Genomic DNA, 26,102 nt, shown 5'->3' on the forward strand with positions numbered 1-26,102 from the left:
CACGGAGACAGACACAGAGACACAGGGAGACACAGACGAACCCCGCACCTGCGTACTCGTGCGCTCGCTGCTCGTGGTGCAGGGCGAGAGAGACAGGGAGACACAGAGAGACACAGAGACACACAGAGACACACAGAGACACACAGAGACACAGACAACCCCGCACCTGCGTACTCGTGCGCTCGCTGCTCGTGGTGCAGGGCGAGAGAGACAGAGAGACACAGAGAGACACAGGGAGACACAGGGACACACAGAGAGACACAGAGACACAGACGAACCCCGCACCTGCGTACTCGTGCGCTCGCTGCTCGTGGTGCAGGGGCGAGAGAGACAGGGAGACACAGAGAGACACGGAGACAGACACAGAGACACAGGGAGACACAGGGACACACAGAGAGACACAGAGACACAGACGAACCCCGCACCTGCGTACTCGTGCGCTCGCTGCTCGTGGTGCAGGGCGAGAGAGACAGGGAGACACAGGGACACACAGAGAGACAGAGAGACACAGACAACCCCGCACCTGCGTACTCGTGCGCTCGCTGCTCGTGGTGCAGGGCGAGAGAGACAGGGAGACACAGAGAGACACAGGGAGACACAGGGACACACAGGGAGACACAGAGACACAGACAACCCCCGCACCTGCGTACTCGTGTGCTCGCTGCTCGTGGTGCAGGGCGAGCTCGAGGAGCTTCATGAGCAGCCGCTTCTCCGCCAGCGGACACGAGGCGGCTGGAGAACACGTCAGCTCGCGAGCACGGCACCTGTGGCAAAGATCCCCCGCGTAGCCCACGCACACTGTCAGGGCAAGTGCTGAGAGCGAACAGGGCACCCGTACCCCCCCCCCCCCCCCACGGCAAAGACAAAGATCCCCCGTGTAGCCCACGCACACTGTCGGGGCAAGTGCTGCGAGCGAACAGGACACCTGTGACAAAGATCCCCCGCGTAGCCCACGCACACTGTCGGGGCAAGTGCTGGCGAGCGAACAGGACACCTGTGACAAAGATCCCCCGCGTAGCCCACGCACACTGTCGGGGCAAGTGCTAGCGAGCGAACAGGACACCTGTGACAAAGATCCCCCGCGTAGCCCACGCACACTGTCGGGGCAAGTGCTGCGAGCGAACAGGGCACCCGTACCCCCCCCCCCCCCACGGCAAAGACAAAGATCCCCAGCGTAGCCCACGCACACTGTCGGGGCAAGTGCTGCGAGCGAACAGGGCACCCGTACCCCCCCCCCCCCCCCCCCACGGCAAAGACAAAGATCCCCAGCGTAGCCCACGCACACTGTCGGGGCAAGTGCTGCGAGCGAACAGGGCACCCCGTACCCCCCCCCCCCCCCCCCCCCCCACGGCAAAGACAAAGATCCCCCGTGTAGCCCACGCACACTGTCAGGGGCAAGTGCTGCGAGCGAACAGGGCACCCGTACCCCCCCCCCCCCCCCCACGGCAAAGACAAAGATCCCCCGTGTAGCCCACGCACACTGTCGGGGGCAAGTGCTGCGAGCAAACAGGGCACATGTGACCCCCCCCGCCACGACAAAGACAAAGATCCCCCGCGTAGCCCACGCAGACTGTCGGGGCAAGTGCTGAGAGCACGGCACCTGTGACAAAAATCCCCCCGCGTAGCCCACGCACACTGTCGGGGCAAGTGCTGAGAGCAAAGAGGGCACCTGTGACCCCCCCCCCCCCCGCCACAGACAAAGATCCCCCGCGTAGCCCACGCAGACTGTCGGGGCAAGTGCTGCGAGCAAACAGGGCACCTGTGACCCCCCCCCGCCACAGACAAAGACAAAGATCCCCCGCGTAGCCCACGCAGACTGTCGGGGCAAGTGCTGCGAGCAAACAGGGCACCTGTGACCACCTCCCCCCCACGGCAAAGACAAAGATCCCCCCCCCACCCCACCCCCCGTGTTGCCCATGCTGGCTGATGATCGTCATGGCTCCGATGAAAGTGTCGGGTCAGGTTTGGGTCGGGCAGAACAGAGGGGCTAGTGAAAGTAGTTCGGCTTGGGTCTGATGAAAGGTGGTCTGAATCGTGGGTCTGAAGAAAGCAGATTGGGTCAGGCTGTGTCGGGTCAAGGGTCACGTGGGTCGTGGGTCTGAAGAAAGCAGATTGGGTCAGGCTGTGTCGGGTCAAGGGTCACGTGGGTCGTGGGTCTGAAGAAAGCAGATTGGGTCAGGCTGTGTCGGGTCAAGGGTCACGTGGGTCGTGGGTCACGCGGGTGGCCCCCCTCCCCCGTGCCCCCACCTGCTGCACGTGTCCGTGGAGCAGCGTGAGGAGGCGCGTGATGCTCTTGAACTCGACGTAGCGGCTCACTTGGGACTTGGTGAGGAGCTCCACCAGGGGGCCACGTGCATAAAGGCACTGGGCACGCACACACACGCACACACACGCGCACACACGCACGCACGCACGCACGCACACACGCACACACGCACACACGCACACACGCACGCACAGACGCACACACGCACGCACACACGCACACACGCACACACGCACACACGCACACACGCACACACGCACACACGCGCACACACGCACACACGCACGCAGACACACACACGCACGCACACACGCACGCACACACACACGCACACACAGACACACACGCACGCACACACACGCACACGCACACGCGCACGCGCACGCACACACGCACGCACACACACACGCAGACACACGCACAGACACACACGGACACACGCGCACACAGACACACGCACAGACACACGCACAGACACAAGCACAGACACACACGTAATAGACTGTTGGAGTAAGTGCACCTATGAAGGCGGGCACGGCACACGAGGGGGTGGGTGGGCCAGCACCACGCCCAGCCGTCTTTGTCTCCCCAGTGGCGATGTTTACTACACACCACCAGTGCCAGATTATCCTCGTAGCACAAGTAGCTACAAATGCTACGGGCCCTGCACTTTCAAGGGCTCCGCGCTAAACGCTTTCATAGCCATCAATTACGGTTCAGTGATTCTGCACTTGCTCTATCACTATAGTACTATACCGCCTTCGACTTTTACGAACGACCGGGTGTCGGATTATCCGGCTGTGTAGCAAATGAAAAAATTACAATTACTTTCATCTTCTTGGTTCTTTCGGTAAAGTCACGTAGAAGGAAAGTAATAAAATAATAAAAATAAAACATAATAAAATTTCGATGTAAAGCTTCTTTCGTGACTGCAGGGATTCGTCTCCTTGGTTCTTTCGGTAAAGTCACGTAGAAGGGAAGTAATAAAATAATAAAAATAAAACTTCATAAAATTTCGATTTAAAGCTTCTTTCGTGACTGCAGAGATTCGTCTCCTTGGTTCTTTCGGTGAAGTCACGTAGAAGGGAAATAATAAAATAATAAAAATAAAACTTCATAAAATTTTCGATTTAAAGCTTCTTTCGTGACTGCAGAGATTCGTCTCCTTGGTTCTTTCGGTGAAGTCACGTAGAAGGGAAGTAATAAAATAATAAAAATAAAACATAATAAAATTTCGATGTAAAGCTTCTTTCGTGACTGCAGGGATTCGTCTCCTTGGTTCTTTCGGTAAAGTCACGTAGAAGGGAAATAATAAAATAATAAAAATAAAACTTCATAAAATTTCGATTTAAAGCTTCTTTCGTGACTGCAGGGATTCGTCTCCTTGGTTCTTTCGGTAAAGTCACGTAGAAGGGAAATAATAAAATAATAAAAATAAAACATAATAAAATACAATTCTCACGACGTTCCGGGTACTCGTTTGACCAAGCGCAGGCTCAGGACCGGCTCAGATATTCTTCAACGAACTCGGGTCGCCGGGTTCGTAACGCAGCGTAGCGCTAACCGCTGCACCACCACTCCCCACAATGTCGCACGGACAAACGCGCACGCTCAGACGTTTCCCGTGACGATGCCGATGATGTCGATGATGTCAACGGACGATGATGTTAGTTGCGATGATCTCAATTGACGATGATGATCATTCGCATCAATGCTGATGTCTACAGGATGATAATAACCATGACGATAACAGCGATGATGATGATGACGATGATGATGATGTTGATGACGATGTTGATGACGATGTTGACGACGATGTTGACGACGATGTTGACGACGATGATGTTGATGACGATATTGATGACGATGTTGATGACGACGATGTTGATGACGACGATGTTGATGACGACGATGTTGATGACGACGATGTTGATGACGACGATGTTGATGACGACGATGTTGATGACGATGTTGATGACGATGTTGATGGCGATGATGATGACGACGATGTTGACGACGATGTTGACGACGATGTTGATGGTGATGATGATGACGATGATGATGATGTTGATGACGACGATGTTGATGACGATGTTGACGACGATGTTGACGACGCTGATGTTGATGACGATATTGATGACGATGTTGATGACGACGATGTTGATGACGACGATGTTGATGACGACGATGTTGATGACGATGATGTTGATGACGATGTTGATGACGATGTTGATGGCGATGATGATGACGACGATGTTGACGACGATGTTGACGACGATGTTGATGGTGATGATGATGACGATGATGATGTTGATGACGACGATGTTGACGACGATGTTGACGACGATGATGTTGATGACGATGTTGATGACGACGATGTTGATGACGACGATGTTGATGACGACGATGTTGATGACGACGATGTTGATGACGACGATGTTGATGGCGATGATGATGACGACGATGTTGACGACGATGTTGATGGTGATGATGATGATGTTGATGACGATGTTGACGACGATGTTGACGACGATGTTGATGACGATGTTGATGACGATATTGATGACGATGTTGATGACGATGTTGATGACGACGATGTTGATGACGATGTTGATGACGATGTTGATGACGACGATGTTGATGACGATGTTGACGACGATGTTGACGACGATGATGACGACGATGTTGATGATGACGATGTTGATGACGAAGATGTTGATGACGATGTTGACGGTGATGAGGTGCATCCCCCCAGGCTCACGTTCGGAGCGAGGTCGATGTTGAAGCGTCGTCCGTTCTTTACGACGTCGGAAAAATGGACAAGGGCTGCAGTTTTGCGCCCGGCGCTCCCCTCTGATTGGTCGCCTGTCGCCGTAACCTCCGACCCCGAGTCACCCTCCTTTGCCTTCTCTCTGACCTCCGACCCTTCATCGCCACTGGCTGCAATCAAACGAGATGACCAATTAGACAGGGGGCCATCAGAGTCTACGGGTCTCTGTGTGAGTCTGTGGGTCTCTGTGTGAGTCTACGGGTCTCTGTGTGAGTCTATGGGTCTCTGTGTGAGTCTACGGGTCTCTGTGTGAGTCTGTGGGTCTCTGTGTGAGTCTGTGGGTCTCTGTGTGAGTCTGTGGGTCTCTGTGCGAGTCTGTGGCTCTCTGTGCGAGTCTGTGGCTCTCTGTGCGAGTCTGTGGGTCTCTGTGCGAGTCTGTGGGTCTCTGTGCGAGTCTACGGGTCTCTGTGCGAGTCTATGGGTCTGTGTGTGAGTCTATGGGTCTCTGTGCGAGTCTATGGGTCTCTGTGTGGGTCTATGGGTCTCTGTGTGAGTCTACGGGTCTCTGTGCGAGTCTACGGGTCTCTGTGTGAGTCTGTGGGTCTCTGTGTGAGTCTGTGGGTCTCTGTGCGAGTCTATGGGTCTCTGTGCGAGTCTACGGGTCTCTGTGCGAGTCTATGGGTCTCTGTGTGGGTCTATGGGTATCTGTGTGAGTCTACGGGTCTCTGTGCGAGTCCATGTGTCTGTGTGCGAGTCTACGGGTCTCTGTGTGAGTCTACGGGTCTCTGTGTGAGTCTACGGGTCTCTGTGCGAGTCTATGGGTGACCGCCGCACAGATCTATGGGTACACTTCTAATCACTGCGCATCACCCACAAGTGCCGCCCCCTTCAGCAAAAACACGTGACCTCCTTCCAGGTGCATTGTGGGATACCTCCAGCTTCGGCACTTGGTTCCTTCTCTCCCTTCCTCTGCTGCTCCCGCTGCTGCTGCAGCTGCTGCTGCTTGGGGTCGTGCTCTTCAGATGGAACGGCGTCTTCGCTAGAGAGTAAGGACGGCAAAAGTGGGTAAAGATTTGCACGCAGCGAGGCACGTGCAAAATGACTGCGCCGATCGAGCGCTGTGACAACCAGCGGCTTGTGTTCCACGCCGACAACAGCCTCCATCTCCGCTCCCGGCCGTGACCATCATCATCCTGCCACTGCTGCCAATCACCACCCCAACCCCTATCACCACCCCTACCCCTATCACTACCCCTATCACTACCCCTATCACTACCCCTATCACTACCCCTATCACTACCCCTATCACCACCCCCATCACCACCCCTATCACTACCCCTATCACTACCCCTATCACCACCCCTACCCCTATCACCACCCCTACCCCTATCACTACCCCTATCACTACCCCTATCACCACCCCTACCCCTATCACTACCCCTATCACCACCCCTATCACCACCCCTATCCCTATCACTACCCCTATCACTACCCCTATCACCACCCCTATCACCACCCCTATCACTACCCCTATCACCACCCCTACCCTATCACCACCCCTACCCCTATCACTACCCCTATCACTACCCCTATCACTACCCCTATCACCACCCCTACCCCTATCACTACCCCTATCACCACCCCTATCACCACCCCTACCCCTATCACCACCCCCATCACCACCCCTACCCCTATCACCACCCCTATCACCACCCCTACCCCTATCACCACCCCTATCACCACCCCTACCCCTATCACCACCCCTATCACTACCCCTATCACCACCCCCATCACCACCCCCATCACCACCCCTATCACTACCCCTATCACCACCCCTACCCCTACCACCACCCCTACCCCTATCACTACCCCTATCACTACCCCTATCACCACCCCCATCACCACCCCTATCACTACCCCTATCACCACCCCTACCCCTACCACCACCCCTATCACCACCCCTACCCCTATCACCACCCCCATCACCACCCCTATCACTACCCCTATCACTACCCCTATCACCACCACTATCACTACCCCTATCACTACCCCTATCACCACCCCTATCACCACCCCCATCACCACCCCTATCACTACCCCTATCACTACCCCAACCCCCATCACTACCCCTACCCCTATCACCACCCCTATCACTACCCCAACCCCCATCACTACCCCTACCCCTATCACCACCCCTATCACTACCCCTATCACTACCCCTATCACTACCCCTATCACCACCCCTATCACCACCCCTATCACCACCCCAACCCCCATCACTACCCCTACCCCTATCACCACCCCTATCACTACCCCTATCACTACCCCTATCACCACCCCAACCCCCATCACTACCCCTACCCCTATCACCACCCCTACCCCTATCACTACCCCTATCACTACCCCTATCACTACCCCTATCACCACCCCCATCACCACCCCTATCACTACCCCTATCACCACCCCTACCCCTATCACTACCCCTATCACTACCCCTATCACCACCCCTATCACCACCCCCATCACCACCCCAACCCCTATCACCACCCCTATCACTACCCCTATCACCACCCCTATCACTACCCCAACCCCTATCACTACCCCTACCCCTACCACTACCCCTATCACCACCCCTATCACCACCCCCATCACCACCCCAACCCCTATCACCACCCCTATCACTACCCCTATCACCACCCCTATCACCACCCCAACCCCTATCACTACCCCTACCCCTATCACTACCCCCATCACCACCCCAACCCCTATCACCACCCCTATCACCACCCCTATCACCACCCCTATCACCACCCCAACCCCTATCACCACCCCTATCACTATCCCTATCACCACCCCTATCACCACCCCTATCACCACCCCAACCCCTATCACCACCCCTATCACTATCCCTATCACCACCCCTATCACCACCCCAACCCCTATCACTACCCCTACCCCTATCACTACCCCTATCACCACCCCAACCCCTATCACCACCCCTATCACCACCCCTATCACCACCCCAACCCCTATCACCACCCCTATCACTATCCCTATCACCACCCCTATCACCACCCCAACCCCTATCACTACCCCTACCCCTATCACCACCCCTATCACTTTCACCACCCCTATCACCACCCCTATCACCGCCCCTATCACCGCCCCTATCACCGCCCCTATCACCACCCCTATCACCACCCCTATCACCAACCCCTATCACCACCCCTATCACTACCCCTATCACCAACCCCTATCACCACCCCTATCACTACCCCTATCACCAACCCCTATCACCACCCCTATCACCAACCCCTATCACCAACCCCTATCACTACCCCTATCACTACCCCTATCACCACCCCCATCACCACCCCTATCACCAACCCCTATCACCAACCCCTATCACCACCACTATCACCACCACTATCACCACCCCTATCACCACCCCTATCACCAACCCCTATCACTACCCCTATCACTACCCCTATCACCACCCCCATCACCACCCCTATCACCAACCCCTATCACCAACCCCTATCACCACCACTATCACCACCACTATCACCACCCCTATCACCACCCCTATCACCAACCCCTATCACTACCCCTATCACCACCCCTATCACAACCCCTATCACTACCCCTATCACCAACCCCTATCACCACCCCTATCACCACCCCTATCACCACCCCTATCACCACCCCTATCACCACCCCTATCACTACTCACTACCCCTATCACTACCCCTATCACCACCCCTATCACTACCCCTATCACCACCCCTATCACTACCCCAATCACCACCCCTATCACTACCCCTATCACCACCCCTATCACTACCCCTATCACCACCCCTATCACTACCCCTATCACCACCACTATCACCAACCCCTATCACCAACCCCTATCACAACCCCTATCACTACCCCTATCACCAACCCCTATCACCAACCCCTATCACCACCACTATCACCAACCCCTATCACCAACCCCTATCACCACCACTATCACTACCCCTATCACCACCACTATCACCAACCCCTATCACCACCACTATCACCACCCCTATCACCACCCCTATCACCAACCCCTATCACCACCACTATCACTACCCCTATCACCACCACTATCACTACCCCTATCACCACCACTATCACCAACCCCTATCACCAACCCCTATCACCACCACTATCACCACCCCTATCACCACCCCTATCACTACCCCTATCACCACCACTATCACCACCACTATCACCACCCCAATCACCACCCCTACCACCACCCCTATCACCACCCCTATCACTACCCCTATCACCACCACTATCACTACCCCTATCACCAACCCCTATCACTACCCCTATCACCACCACTATCACCACCCCAATCACCACCAATATCACCACCCCTATCACCACCCCTATTACCACCCCAACCCCTATCACCACCCCTATCACCACCAATATCACTACCCCTATCACCACCCCTATTACCACCCCTATCACCACCCCAATCACCACCAATATCACTACCCCTATCACCACCCCTATTACCACCCCAACCCCTATCACCACCCCTATCACCACCAATATCACCACCAATATCACCACCCCAGCCCCTTTCACCACCCCTATCACCACCCATATCACCACCCATATCACCAACCCCATCACCACCCCTATCACCAACCCCATCACCACCCCCATCACCACCCATATCACCAACCCTATCACCACCCCTATCACTACCAATATCACCACCCCCATCACCACCCCCATCACCACCCCCATCACCACCCCCATCACCACCCCTATCACCACCCCCATCACCACCCCCATCACCACCCCTATCACTACCAATATCACCACCCCTATCACCACCCCCATCACCACCCCCATCACCTACACCGCCCCCACCCCCCCCACCTCTCGTAGTAGAACACCTCCACGTCGCCAATGTCGCCGCCATCGTCGCCGTTGAGCGGCACCAGCGTCTCACCGGCGTCGCCCCGGGCCGGGTCGCCCCCCACCCCCTCCTCCTCCCCCTCCTCGCCCTGCGCTCGCCGCGGCACCGCCACTCCCTGCGTGCGGCGGGGGGGGAGGGGGTGCGGGGGGGGGTGCAGGGGGGGGGGGGTGCGGGGGGGGGGGTGCGGGGGGGGGTTGCGGGGGGTGGTGAGGGGGGGGTGCAGGGGGAGGTGAGAGGGGGGGGGGTGCGGGGGGGGTGCGAGGGGGGTGCGGGGGGGGGAGAACGGAAGACGCTGAGACGGGGCGTGGGGAGCACAGAATCTTGCGGCCCGGACTCATGCTGCTGCTGCTGCTGCTACTGATGCTGCTGCTGCTGCTACTGATGCTGCTGTTGTTGCTGTTGCTGCTGCAGCTGATGCTGCTGCTGCTGCTACTACTGCTGTTGCTGCTGCTACTGATGCTGCTGTTGTTGCTGCTGTTTCTGCTGCTGCTGCTGTTGCTGCTGCTGCTGCTGCTGCTGCTACTGCTACTGCTGTTGCTACTGCTGCTACTACTGCTGCTGCTACTGCTGTTGCTACTGCTGTTGCTACTGCTCGCCAACGGCGCTTGCACCCACGGTCTGTTGAAGGCTATACGGGGGAGAGGATGGGTCTTTGTCTGTGTGTGTGTGTATAACGCTCACAACAACGAGCGGAACGCCGGGTGGCTAAAGCACAGCAAGTTGACACAGTAGGGGACACAGGTGGTGCATCTGCCAGTCATCTCAGTCAGTCGACCCGTGGCGCCTGCTGGGTCTGCCCCGTGACCTCCTGCCAGCGGGCATTCGACACTTAACGTGGTAGCCTCAAGGTGCACATGGCCTGGCACAAGCGTCGTGGTGACGTCACCGCCACTTAGTGGGGAATGGCGGCTGTGTTGTGTTGTGTCTGTGTGTGTGTGCGTCTGTGTGCGTCTGTGTGCGTCTGTGTGTGTGTGTCTGTGTGCGTCTGTGTGCGTATGTAGGGTGATGGGAAGCGGTGGTGTCGTGGTTAGCGCCACGCTGCGCTACAAACCCGGCATCCCGAGTTCAATTCCCGCTCACGGCTAACACCGGTGACGATTATTTGAAACGGCACTGGGCCTCCGCTAGGTCGACTCAGCCTCAAATCAGTTACCTGCTGCGGTGTGCAGTAAACATCGCCACTGGGGAGACAAAGGCGGCCGGGCCTGGTGCTAGCCACCCACCCCCTCGTGTGCCGTTCCGGCCTTCATAGGTGCTGCTGCTTGCTAACAGCACTTGCCCCTACAGTCTGTTACAGGCTACACGGGGCATCTTTGCCTTTGTCGCGTGGTGGGGGTGGTGGTGCATCACTAACCGTGGTGCAGTCTCTGATCCAGTCCTGCAGCCCTTGAAGATTAAAACTCGCCCAGTTCCCTCCATAGTAATCCCTCCTGTGGCACACACGCACACAACACGCACACACACCTGGTGCAGGTGATGGTGGTGCAGGCGATGGTGGTGATGGTGGTGTAGGTGATGGTGGGGTAGGTGATGGTGGTGATGGTGGTGCAGGTGATGGTGGTGATGGTGGTGCAGGTGATGGTGGTGATGGTGGTGCAGGTGATGGTGGTGCAGGTGATGGTGGTGATGGTGGTGATGGTGGGGTAGGTGATGGTGGTGATGGTGGTGCAGGTGATGGTGGTGATGGTGGTGCAGGTGATGGTGGTGATGGTGGGGCAGGTGATGGTGGTGATGGTGGTGCAGGTGATGGTGGTGATGGTGGTGCAGGTGATGGTGGTGATGGTGGGGCAGGTGATGGTGGTGATGGTGGTGCAGGTGATGGTGGTGATGGTGGGGTAGGTGATGGTGGTGGTGATGGTGGTGCAGGTGATGGTGGTGATGGTGGTGCAGGTGATGGTGGTGCAGGTGATGGTGGTGATGGTGGTGATGGTGGGGTAGGTGATGGTGGTGATGGTGGTGCAGGTGATGGTGGTGATGGTGGTGCAGGTGATGGTGGTGATGGTGGGGCAGGTGATGGTGGTGATGGTGGTGCAGGTGATGGTGGTGATGGTGGGGTAGGTGATGGTGGTGATGGTGGGGCAGGTGATGGTGGTGATGGTGGTGCAGGTGATGGTGGTGATGGTGGGGCAGGTGATGGTGGTGATGGTGGTGATGGTGGTGCAGGTGATGGTGGTGATGGTGGGGTAGGTGATGGTGGTGATGGTGGGGCAGGTGATGGTGGTGATGATGGTGCAGGTGATGATGGTGGTGATGGGGCAGGTGATGGTGGTGATGGTGGTGCAGGTGATGGTGGTGCAGGTGATGGTGGTGGTGGTGGTGATGGGACTGGTGATGGTGGTGGGGTAGGTGATGGTGGTGATGGTGGTGCAGGTGATGGTGGTGGTGGTGATGGGACTGGTGATGGTGGTGGGGTAGGTGATGGTGGTGATGATGGTGGTGGTGGTACAGGTGATGATGGTGATGGTGGTGGTGATGGTGGTGGTACAGGTGATGGTGGTGATGGTGGGGCAGGTGGTGGTACAGGTGATGGTGGTGATGGTGATGGTGGTGATGGTGGTGCAGGTGATGGTGGTGATGGTGGTGGTGATGGTGGTGATGGTGGTGGTGATGGTGCAGGTGATGGTGGTGATGGGGCAGGTGATGGTGATGATGGGGCAGGTGATGGTGATGATGGGGCAGGTGATGGTGATGATGGGGCAGGTGATGGTGGTGATGGTGGGGCAGGTGATGGTGGTGATGGTGGTGCAGGTGATGGTGCAGGTGATGGTGGTGATGGTGGTGCAGGTGATGGTGGTGATGGTGCAGGTGATGGTGGTGCAGGTGATGGTGGTGATGGGGCAGGTGCAGGTGATAGTGGTGATGGGGCAGGTGATGGTGGTGCTGTCACCTGTCGAGGTGTAGAACGCTCTGCCCGACGCGTGCGCATGCTGCCGCTACAATAGACTCCGGCAAACCTGATAAGACACAAAGACAAATAGCCCCCGTGTAGCCTCAACAGACTGTTTGGGCAAGTGGGTGAGTGAGTGAGTGGGTGGGTGGGTGAGTGGGTGGGTGAGTGGGTGAGTGGGTGAGTGAGTGGGTGAGTGGGTGGGTGGGTGGGTCAGTGGCCAGCACCACGGCCGTCATATCCCCAGTGCTGATGTTTAGACACCGCACCGGGTACCAATTTATGCCTGAGTCGACCTAGCAGAGGCCCACAACCGATTCAGATATTCGCCGCTGTTGTTGGTCGTGAACGGGTCTCGAAATCAGCCCACCGGGCTCAATGTGCAGTGCGCTAACCACTGCACCCACCGCTCCCCATGTGTTTACACGCCCAGTTCCGTCCTCGGCTGGCTTGTCTAATTGTAAATAACCACTCGATATTTTATTACAAAACGACAGTTCTTTGTATGTAGTACAGTTTACACTGCGACTAAAAAGACCTCTCGATTGAACATTTCATTTCGCACGTCTTCAAATGTAAAAACAACAGAAATAAAAAAATGACTTCACAATTTTCCCGTAGAGGCCTACGGTCGTTAGCGGTGGACTCGTACCGGGGAAGACGCCCCTTCCCCGGTACGGAATCTATCCGAGCGGCGGTAACAATCCCCCGACAGCGGCACATCTCCGCTCGACAGCGACGACAGCCGCGCGCTGTGGCCGCGTCTGAAGGTAAAAGAAGAAAGAGATCGAGCGAGAGAAACACGATAATTTTAAAAAGGTGCAAAGATTAAGTTTTACCCGTGCCAAGTAAGACGACATCGAAGCGATCTCCTAGACGCAGGTCGGCCATCTTTGTAAGGGGTGGGCGGGGAATGGGGTGACGTCACCGGGCGGGTTTGTGGGCGTGGTCTGCAGGGAGCGGTGGCGCAGCGGTTAGCGCCACTAAACGCTGGCGGTCACCTGTGTTGTTGATGATAGTGCTGTTTGTTGTTGTTGTGTTGTTGTGTTGATGTTGTTGTGTTGTTGTGTTGATGTCGTTGTGTTGATGTCGTTGTGTTGTTGTTGTGTTGTTGATGTTGTGTTGATGTTGTGTTGATGTCGTTGTGTTGTTGATGTTGTGTTGATGTTGTTGTGTTGTTGTTGTGTTGTTGATGTTGTGTTGATGTTGTGTTGATATTGTTGTTGTGTTGATATTGTTGTTATTGTGTTGATGTTGTGTTGTTGTTGTGTTGTTGTGTTGTGTTGATGTTGTTGTGTTGTTGTGTTGTGTTGATGTTGTTGTGTTGATGTTGTGTCGATGTCGTTGTGTTGATGTCGTTGTGTTGTTGTTGTGTTGTTGATGTTGTGTTGATGTGTTGATGTCGTTGTGTTGTTGACGTTGTGTTGATGTTGTGTTGATATTGTTGTTGTGTTGATATTGTTGTTATTGTGTTGATGTTGTGTTGATATTGTTGTTGTGTTGATATTGTTGTTATTGTGTTGATGTTGTGTTGTTGTGTTGATGTTGTTGTGTTGATGTTGTTGTGTTGATGTTGTGTTGATGTCGTTGTGTTGTTGATGTGTTGATGTTGTTGATGTGTTGATGTTGTTGTGTTGTTGTGTTGATGTTGTTGTGTTGATGTTGTGTTGATGTCGTTGTGTTGATGTCGTTGTGTTGTTGTTGTGTTGTTGATGTTGTGTTGATGTGTTGATGTCGTTGTGTTGTTGACGTTGTGTTGATGTTGTGTTGATATTGTTGTTGTGTTGATATTGTTGTTATTGTGTTGATGTTGTGTTGATATTGTTGTTGTGTTGATATTGTTGTTATTGTGTTGATGTTGTGTTGTTGTGTTGATGTTGTTGTGTTGATGTTGTTGTGTTGATGTTGTGTTGATGTCGTTGTGTTGTTGATGTGTTGATGTTGTTGATGTGTTGATGTTGTTGTGTTGTTGTGTTGATGTTGTTGTGTTGATGTTGTGTTGATGTCGTTGTGTTGTTGATGTGTTGATGTTGTTGTGTTGATGTTGTTGTGTTGATGTTGTTGTGTTGTTGTGTTGATGTTGTTGTGTTGACATTTTTGTTGTGTTGATATTGTTGTTGTTGACATTGTTGTTGTGTTGATATTGTTTGTTGTGTTGTTGTTGTGTTGATATTGTTGTTGCGTTGATATTGTTGTTGTTGTTGTTGTTGTGTTGATGTTGTGTTGTTGACATTGTTGTTGTGTTGATATTGTTTGTTGTGTTGTTGTTGTGTTGATATTGTTGTTGCGTTGATATTGTTGTTGTTGTGTTGATGTTGTGTTGTTGACATTGTTGTTGCGTTGATATTGTTGTTGTTGCGTTGATATTGTTGTTGTTGATATTGTTGTTGTTGTGTTGATATTGTTGTTGCGTTGATATTGTTGTTGTTGTTGTGTTGATGTTGTGTTGTTGACATTGTTGTTGTGTTGATATTGTTTGTTGTGTTGTTGTTGTGTTGATATTGTTGTTGCGTTGATATTGTTGTTGTTGTGTTGATGTTGTGTTGTTGACATTGTTGTTGCGTTGATATTGTTGTTGTTGTGTTGATATTGTTGTTGTTCACATTGTTGTTGTGTTGATATTGTTGTTGCGTTGATATTGTTGTTGTGTTGATGTTGTGTTGTTGACATTGTTGTTGCGTTGATATTGTTGTTGTTGTGTTGATGTTGTTGATATTGTTGTTGCGTTGATATTGTTGTTGTGTTGATGTTGTGTTGTTGACATTGTTGTTGCGTTGATATTGTTGTTGTTGTTGTGTTGATGTTGTGTTGTTGATATTGTTGTTGCATTGATATTGTTGTTGTGTTGATGTTGTGTTGTTGACATTGTTGTTGTGTTGATATTGTTTGTTGTGTTGTTGTGTTGATATTGTTGTTGCGTTGATATTGTTGTTGTTGTGTTGATGTTGTGTTGTTGACATTGTTGTTGCGTTGATATTGTTGTTGTTGCGTTGATATTGTTGTTGTTGATATTGTTGTTGTTGTGTTGATATTGTTGTTGTTCACATTGTTGTTGTGTTGATATTGTTTGTTGTGTTGACATTGTTGTTGCGTTGATATTGTTGTTGTTGTTGTTGTGTTGATGTTGTGTTGTTGATATTGTTGTTGCGTTGATATTGTTGTTGTTGCGTTGATATTGTTGTTGTTGATATTGTTGTTGTTGTGTTGTTGTGTTGATATTGTTGTTGTTGATATTGTTTGTTGTGTTGTTGTGTTGATATTGTTTGTTGTGTTGTTGTGTTGATATTGTTTGTTGTGTTGTTGTGTTGATATTGTTTGTTGTGTTGTTGTGTTGATATTGTTTGTTGTGTTGTTGTGTTGATATTGTTTGTTGTGTTGTTGTGTTGATATTGTTTGTTGTGTTGTTGTGTTGATATTGTTTGTTGTGTTGTTGTGTTGATATTGTTGTTGTTGTTGTGCGTGCCTCCAGTCTTCAATCCTCACTCCGTGGTGCAAGTCAGTCGCCCTGCCACGTCGTGTTCCCATCAACCTGCCCCTCTCACACACGCGGGTGGAACGCGTGCCTGTGTGTGTGTGCCTGTGTGTGTGTGCCTGTGTGTGTGTGTCTGTGTGTCTGTGTGTGTGTGTGCCTGTGTGTGTCTGTGTGTGTGCCTGTGTGTGTGTGTCTGTGTGTGCCTGTGTGTGTGTGTCTGTGTGTGCCTGTGTGTGTCTGTGTGTGTGCCTGTGTGTGTGTGTGCCTGTGTGTGTCTGTGTGTGTGCCTGTGTGTGTGTGTCTGTGTGTGTCTGTGTGTGCCTGTGTGTGTGTCTGTGTGCCTGTGTGTGTCTGTGTGTGTGCCTGTGTGTGTGTGTGCCTGTGTGTGTCTGTGTGTGTCTGTGTCTGTGTGTGTCTGTGTGTGTGTGCCTGTGTGTCTGTGTGTGTCTGTGTGTGTGTGTGTGCCTGTGTGTCTGTGTGTGTGTGCCTGTGTGTGTCTGTGTGTGCCTGTGTGTCTGTGTGTGTGTGCCTGTGTGTGTCTGTGTGTGTCTGTGTGTGTGTCTGTATGTGTGTGTCTGTGTGTGTCTGTGTGTGTGTCTTTGTGTGTGTGCCTGTGTGTGTATGTGTGTGTCTGTGTGTGTGTGTGTGCCTGTGTGTCTGTGTGTGTGTGCCTGTGTGTGTCTGTGTGTGTCTGTGTGTGTGTCTGTATGTGTGTGTCTGTGTGTGTCTGTGTGTGTGTCTTTGTGTGTGTGCCTGTGTGTGTCTGTGTGTGTCTGTGTGTGTCTGTGTGTGCCTGTGTGTCTGTGTGTGTGTGCCTGTGTGTGTCTGTGTGTGTCTGTGTGTGTGTCTGTATGTGTGTGTCTGTGTGTGTCTGTATGTGTGCCTGTGTATGTGTGTGTGTGTCTGTGTGTGTGTCTGTGTGTGTGTGCGTCTGTGTGTGTGTGTGTGCGTCTGTGTCTGTGTGTGTGCGTCTGTGTCTGTGTGTGCCTGTGTGTCTGTGTGTGTGTGCCTGTGTGTGTCTGTGTGTGTCTGTGTGTGTGTCTGTATGTATGTGTCTGTGTGTGTCTGTGTGTGTGCCTGTGTGTGTCTATGTGTGTGTCTGTGTGTGTCTGTGTGTGTGTCTGTGTGTGTCTGTGTGTGTGTCTGTGTGTGTGCCTGTGTGTGTCTGTGTGTGTCTGTGTGTGTGTCTGTATGTGTGTCTGTGTGTGTCTGTATGTGTGCCTGTGTGTGTCTGTGTGTGTCTGTGTGTGTGTCTGTGTTTGTCTGTGTGTGTGTCTGTGTGTGTGCCTGTGTGTGTCTGTGTGTGTCTGTGTGTGTGTCTGTATGTGTGTGTCTGTGTGTGTCTGTATGTGTGCCTGTGTGTGTCTGTGTGTGTCTGTGTGTGTCTGTGTGTGTGTCTGTGTGTGTGCCTGTGTATGTGTGTGTGTGTCTGTGTGTGTATGTGTGTGTGTCTGTGTGTGTGTGCGTCAGTGTGTGTGTGTGTGCGTCTGTGTGTGTGTGTGTGTCTGTGTGTGTGTGTCTGTGTGTGTGTCTGTGTGTGTCTGTGTCTGTGTGTGTGCCTGTGTGTGTCTGTGTGTGTCTGTGTGTGTCTGTGTGTGTGTCTGTGTGTGTCTGTGTGTGTGCCTGTGTGTGTCTGTGTGTGTCTGTGTGTGTGTCTGTGTGTGTCTGTGTGTGTGTCTGTGTGTGTGCCTGTGTATGTGTGTGTGTGTCTGTGTGTGTTTGTGTGTGTGTCTGTGTGTGTGTGCGTCTGTGTGTGTGTGTGTGTGCGTTTGTGTGTGTGTGTGTCTGTGTGTGTGTGTGTGTCTGTGTGTGTGTCTGTGTGTGTTTGTGTCTGTGTGTGTGTGTCTGTGCGTGCCTGTGTCTGTGTGTGTGTCTGTGTGTCTGTGTGTGTGTCTGTGTGTGTCTGTGTGTGTGTGCCTGTGTCTGGCAGGAGGTCACGGGGCAGACCCAGCAGGTGCCACGGGTCGACTGACTGAGATGACCGAGATGACTGGCTGATGCACCACCTGTGCCCCCAACTGTGCCAACCTGCTGTGCTTTAGCCACCTGGCGCTCCGCTCGTTGTTGTGAGCGTCGCTCCTCCGCCCTCCGTTGTTGTTGGAGGGCGACTGCCTCCAACTGCCCAGTAGCGTCCTTCACGAGCCTCCTCCACTGAGGCCGATCTTGACACCGCTGGTACCAGTCATCGGCAAGTCCACTCAGCTCCACGTCCTCCTGTACCACATCACTCCATCTCTTCTCTAGCCCGTGCCGCGCCCGTTTATCCCCCTTTATCCGGCCAAACAAAAGCTGTCTAGGCATGCGGTGGCTGGGCATGCGGGCTACATGACCCAGCCAACGCAGCCTTGCCTGCCGGAGGAGCTCACCGATGGGACTTTGCCCAGATCTTTCAAGGATTTGTGAGCTCCTCACACAATCCAGCCTGCAGGTTAAACCCAGGATGGATCGTAGGCAGGCCAGCCTAAATGTTTCTAACCGGCGAAGATGCTCCATTAGGGCGGTCCACATTTCGCAAGCGTAGAGAAGGGAGGGAATCACTGTGGCCGAGAAGACCTGAAGCTTCGTGCGGAGCAACAGACCAGGTAGCTTCCACACAGCGTTACGCAACCGATGAAAAGATATTGCCGCTCGACTGATTCGGAGTGAGACCTCTGCTGTTAAACTGGAGCCGGTCATAAGCACACTGCCCAGGTATGGGAAACTCTCCACTCTCTCCACAACTGCCCCATCACCGATTGGGAGTTGTGGGGGTGGAGTGTCCGATGGTACAAAATACCCAGGCAGGTGCTGAGTTTTTGTGGGGCTGATGGTAAGGCCCCACCTCTTAGTGGCACACTCCAGTCTCAGCAGCAGCGTGGCAATTACCAAATCATCGGCATACATAACGTGGTTGATCAATAGGGAGCCATCCCTTGACCGCACCACCACCACCACCCACCACCAATCACCACCACCCACCACCACAACCACCAACACCACCCACCACCACCACCACCAACCACCAACCACCAACCACCACCAACCACCATCACCCACCACCACCACAACCACCACCAACCACCACCACCAACCACCACCACCAACCACCACCACCCACCAACCACCACCACCAACCACCACCACCACCACCCACCACAACCACCAACCACCACCACCCACCACCACCAACAACCACCACCACCACAACCACCACCACCAACCAATACCACCACCAACCACCACCACCACCAACCACCACCACCCACCATCACCCACCACCACCAACAACCATCCACCACCACCAACCACCACCACCACAACCACCACCACCAACCACTACCACCACCAACCACCACCACCACCAACCACCACCACCACCACCAACCACCATCACCCACCACCACCACCACCACCAACCACCACCAACCACCACCACAACCACCACCACCAACCACAACCACCACCACCAACCACCACCACCAACTACCACAACCACCACCACCACCAATCTCCTCTCTCCTCTCTCTCCACCTTTTTGTTACGATCAGTGGAAACAAGAAGATGCTCGGTGTAGTCGGCACTTTGCTTCGTTCATCATTTCGTAATTTTTTTTTATACTTTGCTTCATGTAAACCCACAACTCTCGCTCACCCTCTCTCTACCCCCCCCCTATCTCTACCCCCTCTCTCTCTACCCCCTCTCTCTCTACCCCCTTTCTCTCTACCCCCTCTACCCCCCCCCCTATCTCTACCCCCTCTCTCTCTACCCCCTCTCTCTCTACCCCCCCTCTCTCTACCCCCTCTACCCCCCCCCCTATTTCTACCCCCTCTCTCTCTACCCCCTCTCTCTCTACCCCCTCTCTACCCCCCCCTCTCTTTATCCCCTCTCTCTCTACCCCTCTCTCCCTACCCCCCCCCCTCTCTCTACCCCCTCTCTACCCCCCCTCTCTCTCTATCCCCTCTCTTTCTACCCCCTCTCTCTCTACCCCCTCTCTCTCTACCCCCTCTCTACCCCCCCTCTCTCTATCCCCTCTCTCTCTACCCCTCTCTCCCTACCCCCCCCCCTCTCTCTACCCCCTCTCTACCCCCCCTCTCTCTCTATCCCCTCTCTCTCTACCCCTCTCTCCCTACCCCCTCTCTCCCTACTCTATGTCAATGTTCGCCCTGTTTTGCTCTCTCTGCCCTCTCCTCTCCCCCCACTCCCAGAGAGAGAGGGGGAGCTGTGGTCACGCCCCACGCTGCTGCTGCTGCTGCCACTGCTGCTGCTGCCACTGCTGCTGCTGCCACTGCTGCTGCTGCCACTGCTGCTGCTGCCACTGCTGCTGCTGCCACTGCTGCTGCTGCCACTGCTGCTGCTGCCACTGCTGCTGCTGCCACTGCTGCTGCTGCCACTGCTGCTGCTGCCACTGCTGCTGCTGCCACTGCTGCTGCTGCCACTGCTGCTGCTGCCACTGCTACTGCTGCTACCACTGCTACTGCTGCTACCACTGCTACTTTGTCTCACTTCTCCAGCCGACAGCGCAGCGTTTGAGAGCCCTCAACCAGACCAGTGGTGGGACCTCTGTGAGTGGTGGGACCTCTACCAGTGGTGGGACCTCTACCAGTGGTGGGACCTCGATCAGTGGTGGGACCTCTACCATCAACAATCAGTGGTGGGACCTCTACCAGTGGTGGGACCTCGATCAGTGGTGGGACCTCTACCAGTGGTGGGACCTCGATCAGTGGTGGGACCTCTGTGAGTGGTGGGAGCTCTACCATCAACATCAGTGGTGGGACCTCTACCATCAACATCAGTGGTGGGACCTCTACCAGTGGTGGGACCTCGATCAGTGGTGGGACCTCGATCATTGGTGGGACCTCTGTGAGTGGTGGGAGCTCTACCATCAACATCAGTGGTGGGACCTCGATCAGTGGTGGGACCTCGATCAGTGGTGGGACCTCTGTGAGTGGTGGGAGCTCTACCATCAACATCAGTGGTGGGACCTCTACCATCAACATCAGTGGTGGGACCTCTACCAGTGGTGGGACCTCGATCAGTGGTGGGACCTCTGTGAGTGGTGGGAGCTCTACCATCAACATCAGTGGTGGGACCTCTACCATCAACAACCAGTGGTGGGACCTCTACCAGTGGTGGGACCTCGATCAGTGGTGGGACCTCGATCAGTGGTGGGACCTCTGTGAGTGGTGGGAGCTCTACCATCAACATCAGTGGTGGGACCTCGATCAGTGGTGGGACCTCGATCAGTGGTGGGACCTCTGTGAGTGGTGGGAGCTCTACCATCAACATCAGTGGTGGGACCTCTACCATCAACATCAGTGGTGGGACCTCTACCAGTGGTGGGACCTCGATCAGTGGTGGGACCTCTGTGAGTGGTGGGAGCTCTACCATCAACATCAGTGGTGGGACCTCTACCATCAACAACCAGTGGTGGGACCTCTACCAGTGGTGGGACCTCGATCAGTGGTGGGACCTCGATCAGTGGTGGGACCTCTGTGAGTGGTGGGAGCTCTACCATCAACATCAGTGGTGGGACCTCTACCATCAACATCAGTGGTGGGACCTCGACCATCAACATCAGTGGTGGGACCTCGATCAGTGGTGGGACCTCATCACAAGCAGTGTGTCCGTGTGAGTGTGTGTGTGTCCGTGTGAGTGTGTGTTTGTGTGAGTGTGTGTGAGTATGTCCGTGTGAGTGTGTCCGTGTGAGTGCGTGTGAGTGTGTGTCTGTGTCCGTGTGAGTGTGTGAGTGTGTTCGTGTGAGTGTGTCTGTGTGAGTGTGTCTGTATGTGAGCACCTGCCTGGGTATTTTGTACCATCGGACACTCCACCCCCACAACTCCCAATTGGTGATGGGGCAGTTGTGGAGAGAGTGGAGAGTTTCCCATACCTGGGCAGTGTGCTTATGACCGGCTCCAGTTTATCAGCAGAGGTCTCACTCCGAATCAGTCGAGCGGCAATATCTTTTCATCGGTTGCGTAACGCTGTGTGGAAGCTACCTGGTCTGTCGCTCCGCACGAAGCTTCAGGTCTTCTCGGCCACGGTCATTCCCTCCCTTCTCTACGCTTGCGAAACGTGGACCCCCCTAGTGGAGCATCTTCGCCGGTTGGAAACATTTAGGCTGGCCTGCCTACGATCCATCCTGGGTTTAACCAGGCTGGATTGTGTGAGGAGCTCACAAGTCCTTGAAAGATCTGGGCAAAGTCCCATCAGTGAGCTCCTCCGGCAGGCAAGGCTGCGTTGGCTGGGTCATGTAGCCCGCATGCCCAGCAACCGCATGCCTAAACAGCTTTTGTTCGGCCGGATCGAGGGGGCTAAACGGCCGCGGCACGGGCTAGAGAAGAGATGGAGTGATGTGGTACAGGAGGACGTGGAGCTGAGTGGACTTGCCGATGACTGGTACCAGCGGTGTCAAGATCGGCCTCAGTGGAGGAGGCTCGTGAAGGACGCTACTGGGCAGTTGGAGGCAGTCGCCCTCCAACAACAACGGAGGGCGGAGGAGCGACGCTCACAACAACGAGCGGAGCGCCGGGTGGCTAAAGCACAGCAAGTTGGTACAGTAGGGGGCACAGGTGGTGCATCAGCCAGTCATCTCGGTCATCTCGGTCAGTCGACCCGTGGCACCTGCTGGGTCTGCCCCGTGACCTCCTGCCAGCGGGCGTTCGACACTTCACGTGGCCTCAAGGTGCACATGGCCTGGCACAAGCGTCGTGGTGACGTCACCGCCACTTAGTGGCGAATGGCGGTTGTTGTGTCCGTGTGTGAGTGTGTCTGTGTGTGTGTGTGTGAATGTGTCCGTGTGTGAGTGTGTGAGTGTGTGAGTGTGTCAGTGTGGTTGTGTGTGTGTCTGTGTGTCTGTATCTGTGTCAGTGTGGTTGTGTGTGTGTCTGTGTGTGTGTCTGTGTGTCTGTATCTGTGTCAGTGTGGTTGTGTCTGTGTGTGTCTGTGTGTCTGTATCTGTGTGGTTGTGTGTGTGTCTGTATGTGTGTCTGTGTGTCTGTGTGTGTGTCTGTGGTTGTGTGTCTGTGTGTCTGTATCTGTGTGGTGCTGGCCACCCACCCCCTCGTGCGCCGTGCCGGCCTTCATAGGTGCTGCTCGCTAACAGCACTTGCCCCTACAGTCTGTTACAGGCTACACGGGGGGCCTTTGTCTTTGTGTGAAAGTGTGTATATCTGTGTGTGTGTGTCTGTGTGTGTGTCTGTGTGTCTGTGTGTGTGTCTGTGTGTGTGTCTGTGTGTCTGTGTGTGTGTCTGTGTGTGTGTCTGTGTGTCTGTGTGTGTGTCTGTGTGTCTGTGTGTGTGTCTGTGTGTGTGTGTGTCTGTGTGTGTGTGTTTGTGTGTGTGTCTGTGTGTGTGTGTTTGTGTGTGTGTCTGTGTGTGTGTCTGTGTGTGTGTGTGTGTCTGTGTGTGTCTGTGTGTGTGGGGAGCGGTGGCGCAGCGGTTAGCGCTACGCTGCGCTACGAACCCGGCGACCCGAGTTCGATTCCCGCTCAAGGCCAACACCAGTGACGCTTATCTGAACCGGTCCTGGGCCTCCCCTAGGTCGACTCAGCCTCAATTGAGTACATGGTGCGGTGTGTAAAACATCGCCACCGGGGAGACAAAGGCGGCCCGGGCGTGGTGCTGGCCACCCACCCCCTCGTGTGCCGTGCCGGCCTTCACAGGTGCTCGCTAACAGCACTTGCCCCTACAGTCTGTGAAGGCTACACGGGGGGTCTTTGTCTTTGGTGTGTGTCTGTGTGCCAGGAGATCGCCTGGCCGTCTCTACAACGATGACCCTTTACGCTCCACTCAACCTGAACCTTCATTACGTGACATCATCATCATCAGCAGCTACATCATCATCATCAGCAGCTACATCATCATCATCAGCTACATCATCAGCTCCATCATCATCATCATCAGCTAGCCACCATCAAAACATCAGCTCTCCTCCAATAGCACCCACATCAACATCATCAACGTCATCATCATCGACACCATCATCATCGTCGTCCTCCTTATCAACATCGTCAACAACAACAACAACTTCGTCAGCTCCTGGACGTTTCGCGCGCACGCCACCACAACTTTCGCCTCCAATGATTGACCTCAGACCGGACACCTCCCATGCATCCAACAACCACAACAACCACATCACCACCACCACCACCACCAAATCCGTTCGCCCACCGTCCCCCACGAAGCACGCGAACGCCACCACTTCGAGTCCCATCGAGAGCACCGCCTCCAACAACGAATGTCGCTCCGTGCATCTCATGGGTGACCACGTGGCCTCGTTCACAGTCGAAGGCCGACAGCTCCTCTGCTTGCCCCAGGCCTTCGAGCTCTTCCTTAGAAGACACGTGGCAGGCCTTCACACCGTCTACACGAAGCTGCGGCGGCTGGGAATCTCCCCCGCGGTGTGTAACGTGGAACAAGTCCGATCGCTGCGAGGACTTGGGGCCATCCAGCCGGGAGTGAACAGATGCAAGTTGATCTCGAGGTCGGATTTCGAGGTTCTGTACAGCGACTGCGTCAATGCCGGGTGAGGAACAACAGCGATTCTAGATTTGAAGCTTTCGTGACTGCAAGGATTTAGTTCTTTCGGTAAAGTCACGCGGGTAAAAAAATGAAATAAAAATTAATAAAAATAAAATAAAAAATCACGACGTTTCGGAGGCAACACAAGTCTCCGTCATCAGGTGGGACGTCGTGATTTGTATTTTATTTTTATTTCATTATTTTTTACCTACGTGACTTTACCGAAAGAACTAAGCGTATGAACAACAGGGAGTTTGCATGTGTCTCTCTCTCTGCTTCTCTTTTTTTTACGATCAGTGGAAACAAGAAGATGCTCGGTGTAGTCGGCACTTTGCTTCGTTCATCATTTCGTAATTTTTTTAAAACTTTGCTTTATGTAAACCCACAACTCTCGCTCGCTCTCTCGGTCACCCTCTCGGTCACTCTCTCGCTCACTCTCTCGGTCGGTCACTCGGTCACTCTCTCGCTCACTCACTCGGTCACACTATCGCTCACTCTCTCGGTCACTCTCTCGCTCACTCTCTCGGTCGGTCACTCGGTCACTCTCTCGGTCGGTCACTCGCTCACTCTCTCGGTCACTCTCTCACTCACTCTCTCGCTCACTCACCTCGGTCACTCTCTCGCTCACTCTCTCGGTCGGTCACTCGGTCACTCTCTCGGTCACTCTCTCGCTCACTCTCTCGGTCACTCTCTCACTCACTCTCTCGCTCACTCACTCGGTCACTCTCTCGCTCACTCTCTCGGTCACTCTCTCACTCACTCTCTCGGTCACTCTCTCGCTCACTCTCTCGGTCACTCTCTCGGTCGGTCACTCGGTCACTCTCTCGGTCACTCTCTCGCTCACTCTCTCGGTCACTCACTCTCTCGGTCACTTTCTCGCTTACTCTCTCGGTCACTCACTCTCTCGGTCACTCTCTCGATCACTCGGTCACTCTGTCACTCTCTCGCTCACTCGCTCACTCTCTCGGTCACTCTCCTGCTCACTCTCTCTCTCTCCCCGTGGTCGCGTGGATTTTTCTCCGGGTTCTCCGGTTTCCCCCCCTCCCTCCTCCTCCACGTTTTAGAATCAACATCAACGCGTTTCAGAGTAAATTGGCTGCTCCTGCGATGCATTTACACACGACGACGACGATGACGATGATGTTGATGATGTTGATGAGCAACTTTCGTTGAGCTATCATTTGTGATAGCCAGAGGTCGCTTCTGCAACAAGACCTCCTGCGTAGCTGAGTGTGCTCCCCTG

General features: G+C 53.9%; 1 protein-coding gene across 1 annotated transcript in view; it reads right to left on the minus strand.

Moving 5' to 3' along the window:
• LOC144950979 (rab proteins geranylgeranyltransferase component A 2-like) overlaps window positions 1–13,831 on the minus strand; it is a 48,670-nt gene extending 34,839 nt beyond the window's left edge. Inside the window, 9 exon segments of the mRNA XM_078881170.1 lie at window positions 643–718; window positions 720–764; window positions 2,248–2,364; window positions 5,028–5,206; window positions 5,969–6,075; window positions 9,963–10,117; window positions 11,357–11,432; window positions 12,890–12,956; window positions 13,729–13,831. Coding sequence (XP_078737296.1) covers window positions 643–718; window positions 720–764; window positions 2,248–2,364; window positions 5,028–5,206; window positions 5,969–6,075; window positions 9,963–10,117; window positions 11,357–11,432; window positions 12,890–12,956; window positions 13,729–13,780 — 874 coding nt within the window. The 5' untranslated portion in view covers window positions 13,781–13,831.
• Between the last annotated feature and the right edge of the window lie 12,271 nt (window positions 13,832–26,102).

Source organism: Lampetra fluviatilis, chromosome 60 (assembly GCF_964198595.1).
Source record: "Lampetra fluviatilis chromosome 60, kcLamFluv1.1, whole genome shotgun sequence".
NCBI lineage: Eukaryota > Metazoa > Chordata > Hyperoartia > Petromyzontiformes > Petromyzontidae > Lampetra > Lampetra fluviatilis.